At 31.7% G+C, this 21204-nt stretch overlaps 2 protein-coding genes across 3 annotated transcripts in view; one reads left to right on the top strand and one right to left on the bottom strand.

Moving 5' to 3' along the window:
• Window positions 1-21204, bottom strand: part of LOC141340483 (neuroligin-4, X-linked-like) — a 226998-nt gene that overhangs the window by 96385 nt on the left and 109409 nt on the right. The gene's annotated exons all lie outside the window — the stretch shown is intronic.
• Window positions 1-21204, top strand: part of mxra5b (matrix-remodelling associated 5b) — a 99558-nt gene that overhangs the window by 45810 nt on the left and 32544 nt on the right. The window contains exons 4-5 of the mRNA XM_073845858.1: window positions 12663-12737; window positions 18084-18152. Of these exons, the coding sequence (XP_073701959.1) occupies window positions 12663-12737; window positions 18084-18152 (144 nt within the window). The remainder of the gene's footprint in view (window positions 1-12662; window positions 12738-18083; window positions 18153-21204) is intronic.

The following is a 21204-nucleotide window of genomic DNA, read 5'->3' as shown; positions in this document are numbered from 1 at the left end:
TGAATATATTCAATTAATTAAAATAATTAGAAAATGTGAAAAAATTTAAAATGTTTAGAAAAATAGGACAAGTAAATAAATATAGAAAAAAAAAACAATTTAAATAAATAAATAAATTAGACAAAATAGAAATGAAAAATAACTAGAAAAATAATCTATAAATTAAAAATAATCATCTATTGTGAGTGCAATTAAATCAATAATATTTCTGAATGTTGCATTTAATGAATTTATCCATAACATTATATGAATTAATAAAGTATATAATTTTAATGAATATATTGAATTAAAATAATTAGAAAAGTAGAAAAAATAGAAAATGTTTTGAAAAAGTAGAACATGTAAAAAAACAATAATTACATTAATTAAATAAATTAGACAAAATAAAAATAAATAGAAAAATAAATTTATAAATTAAAACTATATTGTATATTTATACATTTTTAAATGAATGTATTTAATTAAAATAATTAGAAAATTAAAAAATAGGACATAGAATAGGATTTTTGAAAATAGGACATTTAAATAAAAAAAATTAAAAAGTATTACATAATTTACATGAATAAATTTGACAAAATAGAAATAAAAAAATCGACAAATGAATTAATTTAGAATATTTAATAAATTAAAGTGTGAGTGCAATTAAATTGATAATATTTCTGAATGTTGCATTTAATGAATTTATCCATAACATCATATGAGTAAATGAAGTATATATTTTTTAATTAATATATTTAATTAAAATAATTAGAAAAGTAGAAAAAAATCTCACGTTTTGAAAAAGTAGAACATGTAAACAACATTAATTACTAAATTTAAATAAATAAATTAGAGAAAATAAAAACAAATAGAAAAATAAATGTAAACTATATTATATATTTATATTTTTAATGAATGTATTTAATTAATTAAAATAATTAGAAAAGTAGAGAAAATAGAAAATGTTCTGAAAAACTAGAACATGTAAAAAAAACAATTACATAATTTAAATAAATAAATTAGCCAAAATAAAAATAAATAGAAAAATAAATTTATAAATTAAAATTATATAATATATTTATAATTTTTAAATGATTATATTTAATTAATTAAAATAATTAGAAAAGTAGAAAAAATAGAAAATGTTTTAAAAATAGGACATTTAAATAAAAAATAAAAAATATTACATAATTTAAATAAATAAATTAGACAAAATAGAAATAAAAAAAATTGATAATTTGATAAATTAAAAATGAATCATCTGATAGTGTCAGTGCAATTAAATTGATAATATTTATCGAATTTATCCATAACATTATATGAATAAATTATGTAAATTTCAAATTATATTCCATTAATTAAAATAATCAGAAAAATAGGACATGTAAACAAAAATAGGAAAAAAAGAATTAAATAATTTAAATAAATTAGACCAAAATAAAAATTTTACATAAGTAGAAAAATAGATTAATTTATTGATTTAAAAATTAAAAATTAAGCATTTGATAGTGTCAGTGCGATTAAATCGATAATATTTCTCGATGTTCATTGTTTATTTAATTTATCCATAACGGTTATAAATGTATGTATCTTTTTCAAAATAAAGATATTTATTTAATTAATTAACATGAATCAATAAAAATTTTATAAAAAACATAATTTAAATAAATAAACAAATTAGACAAAATAGAAATAAAAAATAAAAAAATAGAAAAATAAATTAATTTATGAAATGAATCATCTGATAGTGTGAGTGCAATTAAATCGATAATATTTCTGAATGTTAATTGTTTATTGAATTTATCCATAACAGTTTTTTTTAAAGAATAGATTTAAATAACTAATTAAAATTAACTAGAAAAATATAAAAAATTAAAACGTTTTGTAAAAACAGGACAATTAAATAAAAAAAAAAAATACTCAATTTATAATTTAAATAAAAATAGATATAATAGAATTTTCTTTTGTGGTTTGTGAGTGGAGGATGTGTTCAGTAATATGCTTCGTATGAGCTGTAATTGAAAGCGCATTAAACACCTGGTGTGTGGTTCTTGAAGCTCTTCCTCAGCCAAACGCATGTTAACATGCTATTAGGATTTTGGAAACGATTTCTCAAAGTGCATCACGATTATCAGGGCCTCACAGAAGAGCTGGAGGGCAGAAGAACTAATACCAACAAAACTCCTTCCTGGAGAGCAGCCTGGGTGATATTCACTTGATTATACTTCAATAATACAAAGAGAGTCTTTCGATACTCCTCTGATGTTTTATATGCAATTAATTGCATTTTAGATGCACTTCATGCATTTATGAATAGTCCTATTTATTTCTGTAGCGTTTTATACAATACGGATCATTTAAAAGCTGCTTCACAGTAATAAACGGCAAAATAACTGTTAATCAATTATGAAACTAATTCAATTCTAGCTGTAAATCAGCTCTATAGATGGCAATATTCATTATTCAGCTTAGTTTGTTTTGTTCTCATTCTGATAGTGTCAGTGCAATTAAATAAATAATATTTCTGAATGTTAATTGTCGTTTAAAGAATTTATCCATAACATTATATATAAATGAAGTATGTATTTTTTTTATTAATATATTTAATTCATTAAAATAATTAGAAAAGTAGATAAAAAGTAGAAAATGTTTTAAATACAATATGTAAATTAAATAAAAATACATTATTTAATTTACATTATTTAAATAAGTAAATTAGACAAAATAGAAATAAAAAAATTAATACATTTTTTAATTAATTTATAAATTAAAAATTAATCATTTGAAAGTGTCAGTGCAATTAAATCGATAATATTTCTGAATGTTGTTTAATGAATTTATCCATGATGTTATATGAAGTCAATCCAAATATAAGTTGAAGTATGTATTTTTTTTAATAAATATATTTAATTAATTAAAATTAATTAGAAAAATACAATAAATTATGTATTAAAAATAATTTAAATAAATAAATTAGACAAAATAGAAAAGAAAAATAAATTGATTTACTAATTAAAAATTAATTATCTTATGTCAGTGCAATTAAATCAATAATATTTCTGAATATTAATTGTTTAATGAATTTATCCATAACATATGAAGTTGATGCAGTTATAAATAAAGTATGTAGTTTTTAAAATGAATATATTTAATGCATTTAATACAATTTATTAGAAAAGTAAAAAAATGGAAAATGTTTTGAAAAATAGGACAATTAAATAAAAAATTAAAACATAAATTAAAAAAATGTGACAAAACAGAAATGAAAATACATTTAAAAAATATTAATTTACAAATTAAAAATTATTATCTGATCATGTCAGTGCAATTAAATCAATATGTTTTTTATATTAATTGTTGTTTAATGAATTTATCCATAACATTATGAAGTCGGTCCAGTTATAAATGAATTATGTAATAAAAAAAATAGATTTAATTCATTCATTCATTAGAAAAATAGAAAAAAAACTGTTTTGTAAAAGCAGAACAATTGAATAAAAAAAGTTAAATTTAAATAAATAAATAAATGAGATAAAATAAAAATAAAAATAAATGTATTTATAAATTAATAATCTGATAGTGTCGGTTCAATTAAAAAAATCAATTTCTGAAAATCAATGCTCTTTCTCTTTAAAACATTAATCACTGAATATATTTGGAAAACAGAAATCACCAGACTGTATATTTAAGATGTAGACGATTTAGAAATGTATATTTTAATGCAAAGGAGAAGAATTTATAAGGCATCCATGACTGTAAAACAAATTTTAATAAATTAATGGACATTTTCTAAATGTAAAATACATTTTTTAATTAAAATGTTTATTCATTTTGTAAAAGTATATTGTTAAATTATTGTATTCATTGAAGTATTGTTATTAAGACTATCTAGCTTGCCATGATTATAGCTTTTGATGTTGATAAGCACTAAATAAATGGTCTTCCAAGCCACAAATATCAGTATCAGATTGATTCAGCTCTTCTCTGTTCCCATCAGAGGAATGAGACACTGGATCTCTGCCATGTTCTCCAGGTAAATCAGCTCAATTATCAGCAGAAGAGCTCAGTAGTTTGGCTTTAGGGGAGCAGATGCAAAAAGTGTTTGGAGTCGGTTGCCAAATACTCTTGAAAAAGTCTTAGGGCACTTTTTTTTTTTTTAAACAAAAACATCTGATTTAGTTTTTGGACCATGCTTTTGCATTTTTGTAGTTCTGGATGTGAGTGATTTCATAACTCTGTTGTTAATGCTGATGTTATTGTGTTGAAGTCTGGAAGTAGTTTCTTTACTATTTTGCTTTTTTAACTGGCAAATGATTTCTGAAGCAAGACTGGAAAAAAATGCAATAAACAAACAAAATTGCATATAAAACGTTACATTGCATTATAAGAATAACATTATAAGAACTGAAAATCATACCATATAAAACTCAAAACACGCAGTGGTTAAAAACAAATCATGGCATTGTTTCTAGTTGTTTTTTAAAACATATATTCAAAATGCATTTATTCAAATAGCTTAGAATCAGCATAGATCTATTCACTGTACAAACAATTATATTTATTGATTTAAAAAGAAGTATAACATGGCTGTGGAACAAGCTAAATTCAATTAGATAAATTTGAAAGATTTGATTTACTGATGATAATTATATAAAGCTGCACTTTGTTCAGTCAACTCAAAAAAGTTTAGTCAACTTAAAATGTTAAGTTGTACTAAGTGACAACTTAGATATTTGAGTAACCAGGTAACTTACCCAGCTTTTAAGTTTAACCAGCCAATTTTTTTGTTAAGTCAACTCAAATATCTAAGTTGTCTCTTAGTACAACTTAACATTTCAAGTTGACCAAACTTATTTGAGCTGATTGAACTTAACATTTTAAGGCAGTAGGGTAACAAATTATTTTAAGTTCACTCAACAAATTGTGTTTTTTTTTTAAGTGTAAATTGTAAGTGGTTATTGTGTATTTAAAATGCATGACCAAATTTCAAAAACTTCCCCGGCTCAAATTTTTGATTTTGCTAATTTTTTTTTTTTCTGAAGAAAGATAAACATATATAGTGCTGAAAGCCAAAATATTAAATGTCATGGATGAATATTTACTGAGTAATCCACTATTTTGTAGAGGGAGGTCAAAATGGCAATTTTCACCTGAGATTCACAGTCAAGTTACATTTGGTTTTTGACCATTGAAAATGTGTACATTTTAACAATTTACTCCTGGAGCCATATTGAAATTCCAATATCTCTGGAACCGAATCTCATAGGGCATTAAAAATAAAGACGCTAAAATGAAAGTTTGTTAAGAGCCAATATCTAAAAGGGTATTCAAATATCTTTAATACTTCTTGGGTTACAGGCATGCAAACTTTGAAGAAAAAACATGAAAAGTGCTGTTTTTGCATTTTTGAATGATCACAATTGGCACATAATGCAACAAAGATTGCTAAAGTCAACAGATTTCACTAATAGAGCTACCAATCTCAGTGTAAAAATAAAATGATGATGCTGGCTTATTCTAAAAGTATTTTTAACCCCCTTAACTTGACTGAATCTCAGGTGAAAATTGCCATTTTGACCCCCCTCTACAAAATAATGGATTACTCCGTAAATATTCATCCATGACATTTAATATTTTGGGTTGCAGTACTATACATCATATTTCAGAAAAAAAAATAGCAAAATCAAAAATTTGAGCTTCCTTTGAGTTGACATGGAATGACCCATTTAGTTTAATATTGCAATAATCTAACCTGTTTCGTTTATGCATGGCTGACAAATATGCATTCCATTAAGTTTATTACTTTGTGTTAAAACTGCAATCCAAATGAATGGAAATTTTATGCGCAATTCAAAAACTCGTAATCAAAAATCTCATATGTGGGTCTGAGTATTTTGAGTTTGTTTAAATAAATATGCAAATGGTTGGGTTGTCTAAATATATGATATCTAAAGTTTCAATAGAAGAGTTTTTGTACAGATGTAGACTTGAGTAAATATTCTCCAGTTGGTTTATGTGTGTCTTCTGTTTGTGTGTAAGATTAATTCTTAATGACAGCTAATGTTGTTTATGTGGAGAGGATGTTTTGGCCATTAAATGGCTCTGGCACTTTAATCGAGGGCCCGTCCCGTGAGGTTTCCAGGTGAAGTTTGTCCAGGACCTCCAGGTTTATGCTCTTAATATCTGTAGCAGATCAGATGCCCAGCCAAAGCACTTAATGTCTGTCTATTTGACTGTTGATGGATCTGCATTCATCTGTGCATCTCCTCTGAACAGGAGAAATGGCTGGATGATACTGTAGGGTCATGCATGATGTTTATTGCTTGTAGTTTCACATTTATTTAACAGAAATTGAAATAAATGTCTGAATCTGCTGATGTGCACTCTATAGTTATTGCTGTTTTCTCTGATGGGCTTTGTAATGCTCTCACATAATCTCAGCTATAAACAAGAACAAATGTGAGCGTGAAACAAATGCATGCACAGATCAACAGCAGATTTTCTATCGGCATTGCAGTGCATGAGTCAACTATTGTTTCTGATTATCATAAAACATTCAAGATTGAATTCCGCTGTAGATTAATGTACAATAGGACCGATCTGTTGTGTTAGGAGTGTGCTGTGTCTGTTCTCCAGAATATATTGCATTTGTAAGGATTTTTGATTCATACAAGAGGGAATAATTTACCAAATAATATTGTTCTGTCATCATCTGCTCACCATGCCAAAGTTTCTTTCCGGAAAAGCAAAAGCTGAATGTAAAATAAATCAATCGTATAGATTACTATTGGGTCAATCCGTGTCAAATCAACCAAAATTAAAAAACTTCCCCGGCTCAATTTTTTGATTTTGCTAATATTTATTCTGAAGAAAGATAGACATGTATAATGATGAAAGCCAAAATATTAAATGTCATGAATGAATATTTACTGAGTAATCCACTGTTTTTCCGAGGGAGGTCAGAATGCAATTACGGGGGGTTAAAATTACTTTAGAAAGATGGCAGCATAATTATGTTAATCTTACACGGAGATTGGTAGCTCTATTAGTAAAATCTGTTGATTTTAGCAATCTTTGTTGCAGTTTGTGCCAATGGTGACCATTCAAAAATGGGGAAACGGCACTTTTCACGTTTTTTCTTCAAAATGTGCATACCTGTAACTCAAGAAGTATTAAAGTTATCTTAATGCCCTTTTAGATGTTGGCTCTTATCAAACTTTCCTTTTGTCATCTTTATTTTTAATGCCCTTTGAGATTTAGTTCCAGAGATATTGTAATTTCAATATGGCTCCAGGAGTAAATTATTAAAATGGACACATTTTCAGTGGTCAAAACCAAATGTGGGTCAGTTTGAAGAAATAAAATACTTGTTTTGTTTTAAAAAGGAATGTCTAAAGAACAAATAATGTTAAACTGGAGATGTATCTCGTTTCTTTCTGTCAAGACACTGCATTGGACATACCAGTCTGAGTGTCATAAATGTTATTTTTCCAAAGTTTGCATGCTTAAAACTCAAGAAGTATTAAAGATATGACAATATGATTTTAGATTCTAGTTCTTCATAAACTTTTCTTTCATAATCTTAATTTTCAAGGCCCTACATCATTCAGTCCCAGAGATATGGGGATCTCAGTGAGGCTCCACGTCCAGATTGCCAAGTGTTACCCATTTTCAGTGATCGAAAACCAAATGTTGGTCACTTTGTATACAGCTGATACTTATTTTATTTAAAGAACAATGTCTGAAGAAGAAATAATGTTGAAATTAAAATTTTATATTGTTTCCCTCTATCAAAACAATTACTTAGAGCATGGCTGTCTGAGTGCTAAACTGGCATTAACCACTAGAAGCTAAAATCGTATTGCGATATCTTTAATACTTCTTGAGTTATAGGCACGCATAGGCATTCAGACTGGTATGTTCAAAGCAGTTGTCTTGACAGAAAGAAACAAGATAAATCTCCCATTTTAACATTATTTGTTCTTCAGACATTCCTCTTTAAAATAAAATGAGTATCATATTTTTTTAAACTGACCCACTTTTGGTTTTTGGCCACTGAAAATGTTTACATTTTAACGTTTTACTTCTGAAGCCATATTGAAATTCCAATATCTCTGGAACCAAATCTCATAGGGCATTAAAAATAAAGACGGCAAAAGGAAAGTTTGTTAAGTCCCAATATCTAAAAGGGCATTAAAATATCTTTAATACTTCTTGAGTTACAGGCATGCAAACTTTGGAGAAAAAAACTTGAAAAGTGCTGTTTCTTCATTTTTGAATGGTCACCATTGGCACATAATGCAACAAAGATTGCTAAAGTCAACTGATTTTACTAATAGAGCTACCAATCTCTGTGTACAAATAACACTATGATGCTGCCGTCTTTCCGAAGTCATTTTTACCCCCTTTAACTTGACTCTGAATCTCTGAAAATTGCCATTCTGACCTCCCTCTACAAAATAGTGAATTACTCCGTAAATATTCATCCATGAAATTTAAAATTTTGGCTTTCATCACTATACATGTCTATCTTTCTTCAGAAAAAAATATTAGCAAAATCAAAAATTTGAGCCAGGGACCTCTGGTTGAGTTGACATGGAATGACCCTATTACAATACTTTTAGCTTGCGATTTTGCTCTTTTTGAAACTTGACAGTTTTGTTTTGTTTAAAAGTTGACAATTATCTTCCTTTTTTTATTTTTGGACAAATTATAATTGTGTTATTTCTAATTATTAGTGTCAAACAGCAGAGCTTGTCTGATCCTATCTGTAGACTGAAAGTCTGGGACGCATCCGTCCCCTAGTTCTGATGGTTTTTCAGGGCTTTTGTTAGTGTGCCAGGCCCTGGTTATGGTCAATGTGTCATGAAAATGAGCCAAACTCACTCTGCTTTCACAGTTCAGACATTGTGTCATTGGGGAGCGATGCAGAGCACTGAGACACCTGAGTTCCCAAAGAACCAGTACCTGATGCTTGTCCAGCAGGACCGAGATCAGATTTGGAAAGAACTGTTATTCCATCACTGTGTCACCAATGGATCCTCTGGAGTGAATGGGTGCCGTTAGAATGAGAGTCCAAACAGCTGATAAAAACATCACAATAATCCACACCGCTCCAGTCCATCAGTTAACATCTGGAGAAGCCAAAAGATGAAACAAATCCATCATTAAGAGGTTTTTAACTAAAATATGAGTCCAAAATGGCTGGGTTTTGTGTGAAAGAAAACAGAATATAGACTTTTTAATTGGAGGAAGTATTATTATGGATTATAGACTCTATATACTCTGTTTGTTCAGTCAAATTAAATTAAACTGAATGTAATATTTCCCATCTCTCCATCATGCTAGTCATGCTAACAGCAGGCTACTAATGCCAACATCATGCTAGCGACATTCTAATCATGCTAGAAACAGTATAACGACATGCTAACTACATGCTAATTAGGTTAGAATCATGCTAGTAACTTGCTTATCATGCTAACAACAGGCTACTAATGTTAACATCATGCTAGCAACATTCTAATCATGCTAGCAACATGCTAGTAACAGGCTAATCATGTTAAAAACGTTAAAAAAGGCTAACGACATGTTAATTAGCTTAGAAACATGCTAGTAACTTGTTAATCATGCTAACAACAGGTTACTAATATTAGCATTACGTTAGCAACATTCTAATCATGCTACCAACATGCTAGTAACAGGCTAATCATGCTAGCAACATGCTAGTAACAAGCTAATCATGTTAGAAACATGTTAGAAAGGCTAACGATATGTTAACTACATGTAAATTAGCTTAGAAACATGCTAGTAACTTGCTAATCATGTTAACAACAGGCTATTAATATTAGCATCACGTTAGCAACATTCTAATCATGCTAGCAACATGCTAGTAACAGTCTAATCATGCTAGCAACATGCTAGTAACAGGCTAATCATGTTAGAAACATGCTAGAAACGGGCTGACAACATGCTAATCATGCTAGAAACATGTAACCAACGTGCTAATCAGGCTAGAAACATGCTAGTGCCTTGTTAATCATTATAGAAACATGCTAGCAACATGTTGACGCTAGCAACATACTAATCATGTTAGAAAAATGCTAGCAACATGTTAGTAACTTGTTAATCATGCTAGCTGCATGCTAGTAACATGTTAAATAAGTTAAAAACAAGCTAGCAACATGCTATCTCTCCATTTTTCCATCCATCTGACTGTATTGCCTTCAAAACATTTGAGCTTTAAAACTACTTTATACTTCAATCGTTTTTGTCCTGAAAACAACATTTTTAAACTTTTAAAAACTTTTTCACACTTTCTGATCAGTCTTTTTCAAACCAACTTAAAGTTTGTCTTGACAAACTTTTTTTTTTCTAGTTCATGCTGCAATGTGAAATTCTTTGTTCAGACAGCTGTGTTTGTCGAATTGAGACACCATTTGGGGTAATTTTGTTGGTCTGACAAAGGTTTTTATGTAGTTTCAAGAAAAATGCATTTTTTTAGTATATGCGACTCAAAATCTTTCGTAAACTGAAACATATGCAGTTAACTGATGGACTGGAGTAGTGTGGATTACTTGTGGATTATTGTGATGTTTTTATCAGCTGTTTGGACTCTCATTCTGACGGCACCCATTCACTCCAGAGGATCCATTGGTGTGAGTCATAGAATGATACATTTCTACAAATCTGATGAAAAAACAAAATCATCTATATCTTGGATGATCTGAGGGTGAGTACATTTAAGTGTGCAGTGAATGGGTGCCGTCAGAATGAGAGTCCAAACAGCTGATAAAATCACATTATTGTGGATTATTGTGATGTCTTTATCAGCTGTTTGGACTTTCATTTTGACGGCACCCATTCACTCCAGAGCTTCTATTGGTGAGACAGTGATGGAATGATACATTTATACAAATCTGATGAAGAAACTCATCTACAAGTAATCCACACCGCTCCAGTCCATCAGTTAACATCTTGAGAAGACAAAAGTCAAAACAAATCAATCGAGACGTTTTTAACTTAAATCCGAGTCCATAATGCATAATAACACTTCCTCCAGTGAAACTGGTCTGAATCAGGAGAGAAATCTGCACAGATCAAGCACCATTTACAAGCCAAAACAGCTCTAAACAAATATGTGGCTGGATTTTAATGTAAGAGACAACAGGAAATGGACTTTTTAATTGGAGGAAGCGTTATTGTAGTTTTTGGACTTTTATCTTACTTAAAAACATCTTAATGATGGATTTGTTTCAGATTTTGTCTTGTGAAGATGTTAACTGATGGACTGGAGTGGTGTGGATTACTTGTAGATTATTGTGATGTTTTTATCAGCTGTTTGGACTCTCATTCTGACGGCACCCATTCACTCCAGAGGATCCATTGGTGAGACAGTGATGGAATGATACATTTCTACAAATTTGATGAAGAAACAAACTCATCTACAAGTAATCCACACCGCTCCAGTCCATCAGTTAAAATCTTCAGAAGACAAAGTTGAAACAAATCTATCATTAAGACATTTTTAACTAAAATAGGAGTCCATAATTCCTAATAACACTTCCTCAAGTGAAACTGGTCTGAATCAGGAGAGAAATCTGCACAGATCAAGCACTGTTTACAAGCCAAAACAGCTCTAAACAAATATGTGGCTGGATTTTAATCTGAGAAACGATTTAATATTCTTCTTCTTTTTTTTTTTATTATTGGAATTAAGCGTTTTAATATGGACTCTTATTTTACTTAAAAAACATCTTGATGCATTTGTTTCAGAGTTTGTCTTCTCAAGATGTTAACTAATGAACTTGAGTTACTTGTGGATTATTGTGCTGTTTTTATCGGCTGTTTGGACTTTCATTCTAATGGCACCCATTCACTTCCAATTGCTACCATCAACTGTTTAGTAACCAACATTATTTAAAATATATCGTTTGTGTTCAAGAAGGGCTAGAAAGGAAAAAAAAATATCATAGGTTTAGATTAACTTGAGGGTGAGTAAATGACAATTTATTTATTTTTTTATGTGAACTGTCCCTTTAAAATCACTTCACAGATTTCACTGCTAAATTAGACAGCAGAAAGCATAACGACTTCTGGACTTCATTGTGTTTTTATTGAGTTGAGATCATCTTGGTTTGTTCAGTCATGCTGAGATCATATGTGTGTAATCTGTCATATGTAGTTCATGACTCATGGTGTATATGACACACTTCTGTTTTTTCTCATGTAGCTTTCATGAGAATCACAAAGAATAATTTCTCCTGTGCATCTTGAGTAAAGCTCATCTGAAACATCGTGTTCACACACACAAAACCAATAAAAGTTCATTTAAGGTGCCGTGTGATTCCTGACCGCTTGTGATCGGATTTCATTGACGGAAGAGTCTCTGGTTTCATTACTTCATATGGTAACGCTTTGATGTGGAAGCCGATCCATGTTGATAAAGTGCGAAAAAAGCAAAAATGCATTGTTTCTTGTCAGTGTGAGTCTTTTCTTTGTAATGAGACTTCATTTGCTCTTCATCTAAGAGTCTGTGGATTCTGTCAGTGATTATTAGTGCAGACGGGACTCATTTCTCTTCATAACCGCACCCACACACTGCTATTCATTTCACTGCCTGTGAAAATAATGCAGACACCCTCATGTCCGTTTGTGTCTTCATTTCTGCTCTTTAACTCTGTCAGATTCTGACAGTAACCTGAGGCTGCGCAACACAAACACAAACGAGCAAAGCAAACATGACACACTTTTCCTTCCTGGTAACACAAATACATTTGTAAAAACAGATAAACACCTTACGACTCATAATCTGCAGACGTTTCTGATTTTCTGCTGTCTGTTTTAGCAGTAAAATCTGTGAGGAGATTTTAAAGGGACAGTTCACCCAAAAAAAAAAAATCACAATTTTTGTCATTTACTCACCTTCAAGTTGATCCAAATCTGTATGAGATTCTTTCTTCTTAAACACAAAAAAGATTTTTTTAAAGAATGTTGGTAACTAAACAGTTGACCATTGAAAGTGAATGGGTGCCGTCAGAATGAGTCTCCAAACAGCTGATAAAAACATCACAATAATCTACAAGTAATCCACACCACTCCAGTCCATCAGTTAACATCTGGAGAAGACAAACGTTTGAACAAGTCCATCATTAAGATGTTTTTATCTTCAAACCATGATAAAAGTCAATAATCTGTAATGTAAAATTCTTCATAGAGACTGTGAATGGAATTTTAACTTTAGGAAATATTTTTACTAAAATAGTAAAAATGTCAAAATACCCCATTGGCAGATTATTTTGACTTGTTCTAAGCAAAAACTCACTTTATTTTGACTTTTTCTTCTGAAAACAAGAAAATTATTTTTTGATTTTATAATTTTGACATATTTTGACTGAAAACAAGACAAAAAATATAAGAAAGAAAAGCATTTTTGCAGTGTTTCCTAAACATGTTTTCATTCATTAAAATAAAGCTGAAATAAAATATAAATATTATATTACAAACTTGAACTTAAATGAAAAATTAGAAATGACAAAAACTAAAACTAGAATAAAAATAAATGAAATATTATGAAATAAAAAAATATATTCATAAAATAAGAAAAATATTAAACTTGATTTTCTAAAAAGGTTTTAAATAAAATTAGAAATGCTGTCTTGCCAACTAAGTGAAGCAAATAAGTTTAAATTAAAGAAATTACCAAACTAAAACGGAAATAAAACAAATAAGATAAATCAAAATATTTACTAAAAATGACAAAAGCACATTACAAAATTGCTAAAAATGGAAATTTTAAACTGAAAATAAAAAATAAAGGCTAATTCAAAATAGTAATAATCCACAATAACGCTTCCTCCAGTGAAAAAGTGGTTTGGTCTGAATCAGGAGAGAAATCTGCACAGACCAAGCACTGTTTACAAGCCAAATCAGCTCTAAGCAAATATGTGGTTAGATTTTGATGTGAGAGACAACAGGAGATGGACTTTTTCATAAAATATGGACTCGAATTTTAGTTAATGTCTTGATGGATTTGTTTCAGCTTTTGTCTTCTCAAAATGTAAACTGATGGACTGGAGTGGTGTGGATTATTGTGATGTTTTTAGCTGTTTGGACTCTCATTCTGATGGCACCCATTCACTCCAGAGGATCTATTCGTGAGAAAGTGATGGAATGACAAATTTCTACAAATCTGATGAAGAAACAAACTCATCCTAATCTTAAATAGCCCTGTAGGGTTGAGAACATTTTTCGCAAATTTTCATTTTTGGCGTGCACCATTTCTCGAACCCTCTGGGCCTCTTCGTTTAGGAGTCACAGTAAGTGACCGAACCCTTATAAAGTAACTTTTTTTTCTTCTTCAGGAAAATCAATGAAATACATTTTTGTTCAACATTTTGTGATTATTATTTAGAATTTTGAGGAGTTTTTATGATACTATGTAATATTTATACAATTTTAATTAACATTTTTTTTCCATTAGAATTAATATAATTTTTTTTGTATTTAATTATTTATTTATTATTTTTCAATAAATGCATTAAAAAACATTTTTCACTAAAATTGCTTGATTCCTGAACACTTTTTTTCAGCACAGTGGCTAATTTGTAGCTTGTACCACCAAAAGATTCTCTAAATTATTGCAGTTTTTCGTTGGTTTAGAGTGTTTTCGTTTGGTTTTGGTAGGGTTTGTGTTGGTTTAGTGTTTTCGTTTGGTTTTGGTAGGGTTTGTGTTGGTTTAGAGTGTTTTCGTTTGGTTTTGAGTGGTTTGGTTATGTTTTTCGATGGTTTTGGTAGGGTTTGTGTTGGTTTAGAGTGTTTTCGTTTGGTTTCCGAGTGGTTTCGGTGGTTTTGATAGTGTTTGTGTTGGTTTAGAGTGTTTTCGTTTGGTTTTGGTAGGGTTTGTGTTGGTTTAGTGTTTTCGTTTGGTTTCCGAGTGGTTTCGGTGGTTTTGATAGTGTTTGTGTTGGTTTAGAGTGTTTTCGTTTGGTTTTGGTAGGGTTTGTGTTGGTTTAGAGTGTTTTCGTTTGGTTTTGGTAGGGTTTGTGTTGGTTTAGAGTGTTTTCGTTTGGTTTTGGTAGGGTTTGTGTTGGTTTAGTGTTTTCGTTTGGTTTTGGTAGGGTTTGTGTTGGTTTAGAGTGTTTTCGTTTGGTTTTGGTAGGGTTTGTGTTGGTTTAGAGTGTTTTCGTTTGGTTTCCGAGTGGTTTCGGTGGTTTTGATAGTGTTTGTGTTGGTTTAGAGTGTTTTCGTTTGGTTTTGGTAGGGTTTGTGTTGGTTTAGTGTTTTCGTTTGGTTTTGGTAGGGTTTGTGTTGGTTTAGAGTGTTTTCGTTTGGTTTTGGTAGGGTTTGTGTTGGTTTAGTGTTTTCGTTTGGTTTTGGTAGGGTTTGTGTTGGTTTAGAGTGTTTTCGTTTGGTTTTGGTAGGGTTTGTGTTGGTTTAGAGTGTTTTCGTTTGGTTTTGGTAGGGTTTGTGTTGGTTTAGAGTGTTTTCGTTTGGTTTTGAGTGGTTTGGTTATGTTTTTCGGTGGTTTTGGTAGGGTTTGTGTTGGTTTAGAGTGTTTTCGTTTGGTTTCCGAGTGGTTTCGGTGGTTTTGATAGTGTTTGTGTTGGTTTAGAGTGTTTTCGTTTGGTTTTTGAGTGGTTTCGAGTAGTTTTGAGTGGTTTGGTTAGGTTTTGGGTGGTTTTGCAAGGGTTTGTGTTGGTTTAGAGTGTTTTCGTTTGGTTTTTGAGTGGTTTCGAGTGATTTCGAGCGGTTTGGTTAAGTTTTGGGTGGTTTTGGTAGGGTTTGTGTTGGTTTAGAGTGTTTTCGTTTGGTTTTTGAGTGGTTTTAAGTGGTTTGGTTAGGTTTTGGGTGGTTTTGGTAGGGTTTGTGTTGGTTTAGGGTGTTTTCGTTTGGTTTTTGAGTGGTTTCGAGTGGTTTTGAGTGGATTGGTTAGGTTTTTCGGTGGTTTTGGTAGAGTTTGTGTTGGTTTAGAGTGTTTTTGAGGGGTTTTGAGTGGTTTTTGAGTGATTTCGAGTGGCTTCGTTAAGTTTTGGGTGTTTTGGTTGGGTTTGTGTTGGTTTAGAGTGTTTTCGTTTGGTTTCCGAGTGGTTTTGGTGGTGTTGATAGAGTTTGTGTTGGTTTAGAGTGTTTTCGTTTGGTTTTTGAGTGGTTTCGAGTGGATTTGAGTGGTTTGGTTAGATTTTGGGTGGTTTTGCAAGGGTTTGTGTTGGTTTAGAGTGTTTTCGTTTGGTTTTTGAGTGGTTTCGAGTGATTTCGAGCGGTTTGGTTAAGTTTTGGGTGGTTTTGGTAGGGTTTGTGTTGGTTTAGAGTGTTTTCGTTTGTTTTTTGAGTGGTTTCGAATGGTTTTGAGTGGTTTGGTTATGTTTTTCGGTGGTTTTGGTAGGGTTTGTGTTGGTTTAGAGTGCTTTTGAGTGGTTTTGAGAGGTTTTCGAGTGATTTCGAGTGGTTTGGTTAAGTTTTGGGTGGTTTTGGTAGGGTTTGTGTTGGTTTAAAGTGTTTTATTTGGTTTTTGAGTGGTTTTAAGTGGTTTGGTTAGGTTTTGGGTGGTTTTGGTAGGGTTTGTGTTGGTTTAGGGTGTTTTCGTTTGGTTTTTGAGTGGTTTCGAGTGGTTTTGAGTGGTTTGGTTAGGTTTTTCGGTGGTTTTGGTAGAGTTTGTGTTGGTTTAGAGTGTTTTTGAGGGGTTTTGAGTGGTTTTTGAGTGATTTCGAGTGGTTTGGTTAAGTTTTGGGTGTTTTGGTAGGGTTTGTGTTGGTTTAGAGTGTTTTCGTTTGATTTCCGAGTGGTTTTGGTGGTGTTGATAGGGTTTGTGTTGGTTTAGAGTGTTTTCGTTTGGTTTTTAAGTGGTTTGGTTAGGTTTTGGGTGGTTTTGGTAGGGTTTGTGTTGGTTTAGGGTGTTTTCGTTTGGTTTTTGAGTGGTTTCGAGTGGTTTTGAGTGGTTTGGTTAGGTTTTTCGGTGGTTTTGGTAGAGTTTGTGTTGGTTTAGAGTGTTTTTGAGGGGTTTTGAGTGGTTTTTGAGTGATTTCGAGTGGTTTGGTTAAGTTTTGGGTGTTTTGGTAGGGTTTGTGTTGGTTTAGAGTGTTTTCGTTTGATTTCCGAGTGGTTTTGGTGGTGTTGATAGGGTTTGTGTTGGTTTAGAGTGTTTTCGTTTGGTTTTTGAGTGGTTTGGTTAGGTTTTGGGTGGTTTTGGTGGGGTTTTTGAGGGGTTTTGAGTGGTTTTTGAGTGATTTCGAGTGGTTTGGTTAAGTTTTGGGTGTTTTGGTAGGGTTTGTGTTGGTTTAGAGTGTTTTCGTTTGGTTTCCGAGTGGTTTTGGTGGTGTTGATAGGGTTTGTGTTGGTTTAGAGTGTTTTCGTTTGGTTTTTGAGTGGTTTGGTTAGGTTTTGGGTGGTTTTGGTAGGGTTTGTGTTGGTTTAGAGTGTTTTTGGGTGGTTTCGGGTGGTTTTCGAGTGATTCGAGCGGTTTGGTTATTTTATTTTCTAGGTCGGTCATTTTTGACCGTTAAGTGTTTTTTTTTTTTTTTTTTTTTTATAACCCTTTAACATATCTGAATCATGTCAGGGATTTAATTCTTTTATTTATTTATTTTATTATTATTATTATTATTATTATTATTATTATTATTATTATTTTGTGCTCACATAGCTAATGCAACAAAAGTCACCAAGCTACGGTTTAAAAAAAAAAAAAAAAAATTTGGTCAAAAATGACGGTAGAGGCCCAGAGGGTTAATGTTAGTTAATAAATGCATGAACCAAAGTAAAAAAAATAGAACCTAACATTTTTAATGTCTGTTTAATTTAAAAAATAATGCATTTGAGATCTGTTTATGTCCCCTTATTAGTCTAGCAGAGCAGAAGCACAAGCAAGTTTTCCCCATTGCAAATGTTTGCACTTACTGCACGTCTTGCTCTTGTTTCAATCTGCGCGTGTGGTGCATGTAATAAGATCATAAATCATCTGCACACTTACTTGTGAAGCACATCCTGGGAATTTATTTCTTGCATTTGCCACTTCATAGAGGCGTGTCTAATTGTGTGTTGCGCGTTGACGTTTCCTCCTGTTTTGCTGTATTTCAGGTTAGTAATGTGTCTGTGGTCATCTGCTGCAGATGTTCTCATGATCTCGAGGGATTTGGGCTTCACTCCGCAGCAGTGGCAGGGCTTTATTGAGGCCGCTGGTATCCTCAGCATGTGGCGTCGGTTATGCCGTATTTTGACCTCGTGAAGGTCGTCAAACCCCCCCTTCTGATGCCAGCATTTATTGCTTTCAGGCTTTGGTGGGTTCCCCTGTGTCCCCCAGCGCATCAGCCTTGTCAAAAACAAGTACACTTTGGCATACTTTTTAAAAAGAGCACTCATTATGAAAATATAATACAAAATATATTATATAATGAAGTATTTTATATATGTAATGTACTTAAAGGCACAATATGTAAGTTTTGGCCGCTAGAGGGTGCATATTCAAAACAAACAAGAAACAAAGGCGTAGTTTGATGATTCAGTGATTGAGTGTGGAATTATGGGAGCTGTTGTTGATGCAATCTGTCTGGACTCAGGCAGAAATCATGTCCATGGATGAGCTAATGTATTAAAGTCTTATTAAGTTGGCTTGAGAAAGCCAACTTACTGAAATGCTATTTAAACTTAGTTATTATTCTTTAGAGACTAAATTTATGAACTCTATCTCCTCCTCGAGCTTTAACTCTCCAAACTCCAAACTCAGGCCAGATCTTCAGACTGATCTGACTCCAGTTGCTGGATCTTTTCAGACTGATCAGACTTACGCTTTTCCTGAAAATGACGATTAAATCTGGGAAAAATCCCATAGACTTACATTGAGGGAATGTTCAAATGATCAGCACTATTCAAACTCACACTGACAAAACTCCCACAATCCCTTGAGACTCAATCAAACTCACCTTCTATCAACTAATTTCTAATCCATTCAAACTCATTCAAACTAACTGCTAATCATGTTACCAACATGCTAGTAGGGCTGCACAATTAATCGAACGATGTTGTGAGGTGCGTTTAGTCAATGAAGCCGGTACTTTGATTAGTAGTAAATCTCCATCACGTGCGTTCAGCTGGAGCATTCAGAGGCGTAAATCACTGACAAGCTACGCCAAATCGCGCTCAAAATCGAATGCGATTTTGAACGTGATTTGGTGTAGCTTGTCAGTGATTTACGTCTCTGTGTATTAATTGCCGCTCCAGTTGAACGCACGTGATGGAGATTTACTACTAATCAAAGTACCGGCTTCATTGACTAAACGTGCCTCACAACATCGTTCGATTAATCGTGCAGCCCTACATGCTAGTAACATGTTAAACATGCTAGTAACTTGTTAATCATGCTAGAATCATACTAGCAACTTGTTAATCAAGTTAAAACCTTGTTAATCAAGTTAGAAACATGCTAGCAATGTGCTAATAACTTGCTAATCATGCTAGAAACATACTAGAAACTTTATCTTGTTAGAAACATGCTAGCAATATGCTATCAACATGATAAGCATGCCAGCAACTTGTTAATCATGTTAGAAACATAATGAATTTCTAATCCATTTAAACTCATTTAAACTAATTTGGTAATCATGTTAACCATGCTAGTAACTTGCTAATCATGCTAGCAACTTGTTAATCATACTAGAAACATGCTAGCAACTTGCTATCAACATGCTAATCAGGTTAGTAACTTGCCAATCATGCTATTAACTTGTTAATCATGCTAGCAAGTTGTTTATCATGTTGAAAACATACTAATCATGCTAGAGACATGTTAGCAACTTGTTAATCATGCTAGAAACATGCTAGCAACATGCTAATCATACTGGAAACATGCTAGCAACTTACTATCAACATGCTAATCAGGTTGTAACTTGCTAATCATTCTACAAACATGGTAGGAACTTGTTCATCATGTAAGAAAAATGCTAGCAACTTGTTAATCATGTTAGAAAAATATTAGCAACATGCTAATTGTGTTAGAAGCATATGTTAACAACATGATATCAACATACTTATGCTAGAGACATGCTAGCAACTTCTTAATCATATTATAAACATGCTAGCAACTTGTTAATCATGTTAGAATCATGCTAGCAACTTGGTACGCATGCTATGCTCATGCTATCAACTTGTTGATGCTAGAAACATGCTAGCAACTTGCTAATGATGTTAGAAACATGCTAACAACTTGCTAATCATTTTAACATGTTAGTAACGTGTTAATCATACTAGAAACATGCTAACAACATGTTAGCCATGTTAGAAACATACTATCTATATATCTATCAAATATTAAGCTTTTAAAACGTCTTTAAACTTCAAAAGGTTTCAGACTGAAAACCCTCAAACTTAAAACTTGGAAACCTTTTTTTCTCTCAAACTTTTTAATACTTTTCACGTAGTTACTTACTCAAAGTTATTTAATAGTTTTTTTATTAAGTTGATGTAATGATCAATATTATGTCACCAGAACTTAAAATAAATATTTGCAACTTAAAAGGTTTAATTAAATCAGTAAGTTTTGAACATGCATACTTGCTTTTATTTAAGTTGTGCTAATAGATTTGCTGAATTTCGAAACACTATAATAGTGCACAGTTTTTTTTTTTTTTTTTTTTTTTTTTTTTTGTGGAGGCGAGTTGATAAAGCCCAGTGCTCCGTCAGCCTCATTATTACCAACACACCTCTGAGTCTGAAGTTCAAGGCCTGATGATTGATGATAATAATCACCTCAGCACTGATGGTTAATTAACAGCATGTGTTCATTATCTGTCAGACCTCACATCCTGATACTATTTAGCAATTTTCTGTTGTCAAAGGTACGAAAGGTTTGAAATTCCATTGCTGTCTAGCAGCTGCTTCCCATTTAGTCCCAATTAAACTCTCACTGAGATTGTGTTGCTTTCAGGAGGAAGCGGATTTGTTTTCTGTTGCCAACAAGGCCACCATAGCATAATATTTTAAGCTGAGCTTCCCTTTAATAGATTAACCTTTACATTTTTCTTTAATCGGAATCATTATAAACATCGCCACTATTGAAAATACTCATGGAATAAAATCCTGCCTTTTGAAGGATAATTCTCTGTCCTAACTCCACACAAAGTATTCATAGAATTAATATTATATTGCATTGTGATGTAATGTAATACTTTACACATGCTTTAATATGTTACTCGACACATTAAAATAAAACTAAATCAAAAATAGAAAAGGCATGGG

This window comes from Garra rufa, chromosome 8 (assembly GCF_049309525.1).
Source record: "Garra rufa chromosome 8, GarRuf1.0, whole genome shotgun sequence".
NCBI classification, from domain to species: Eukaryota; Metazoa; Chordata; class Actinopteri; order Cypriniformes; family Cyprinidae; genus Garra; species Garra rufa.
This window is presented reverse-complemented; position numbering and strand designations above follow the sequence as displayed.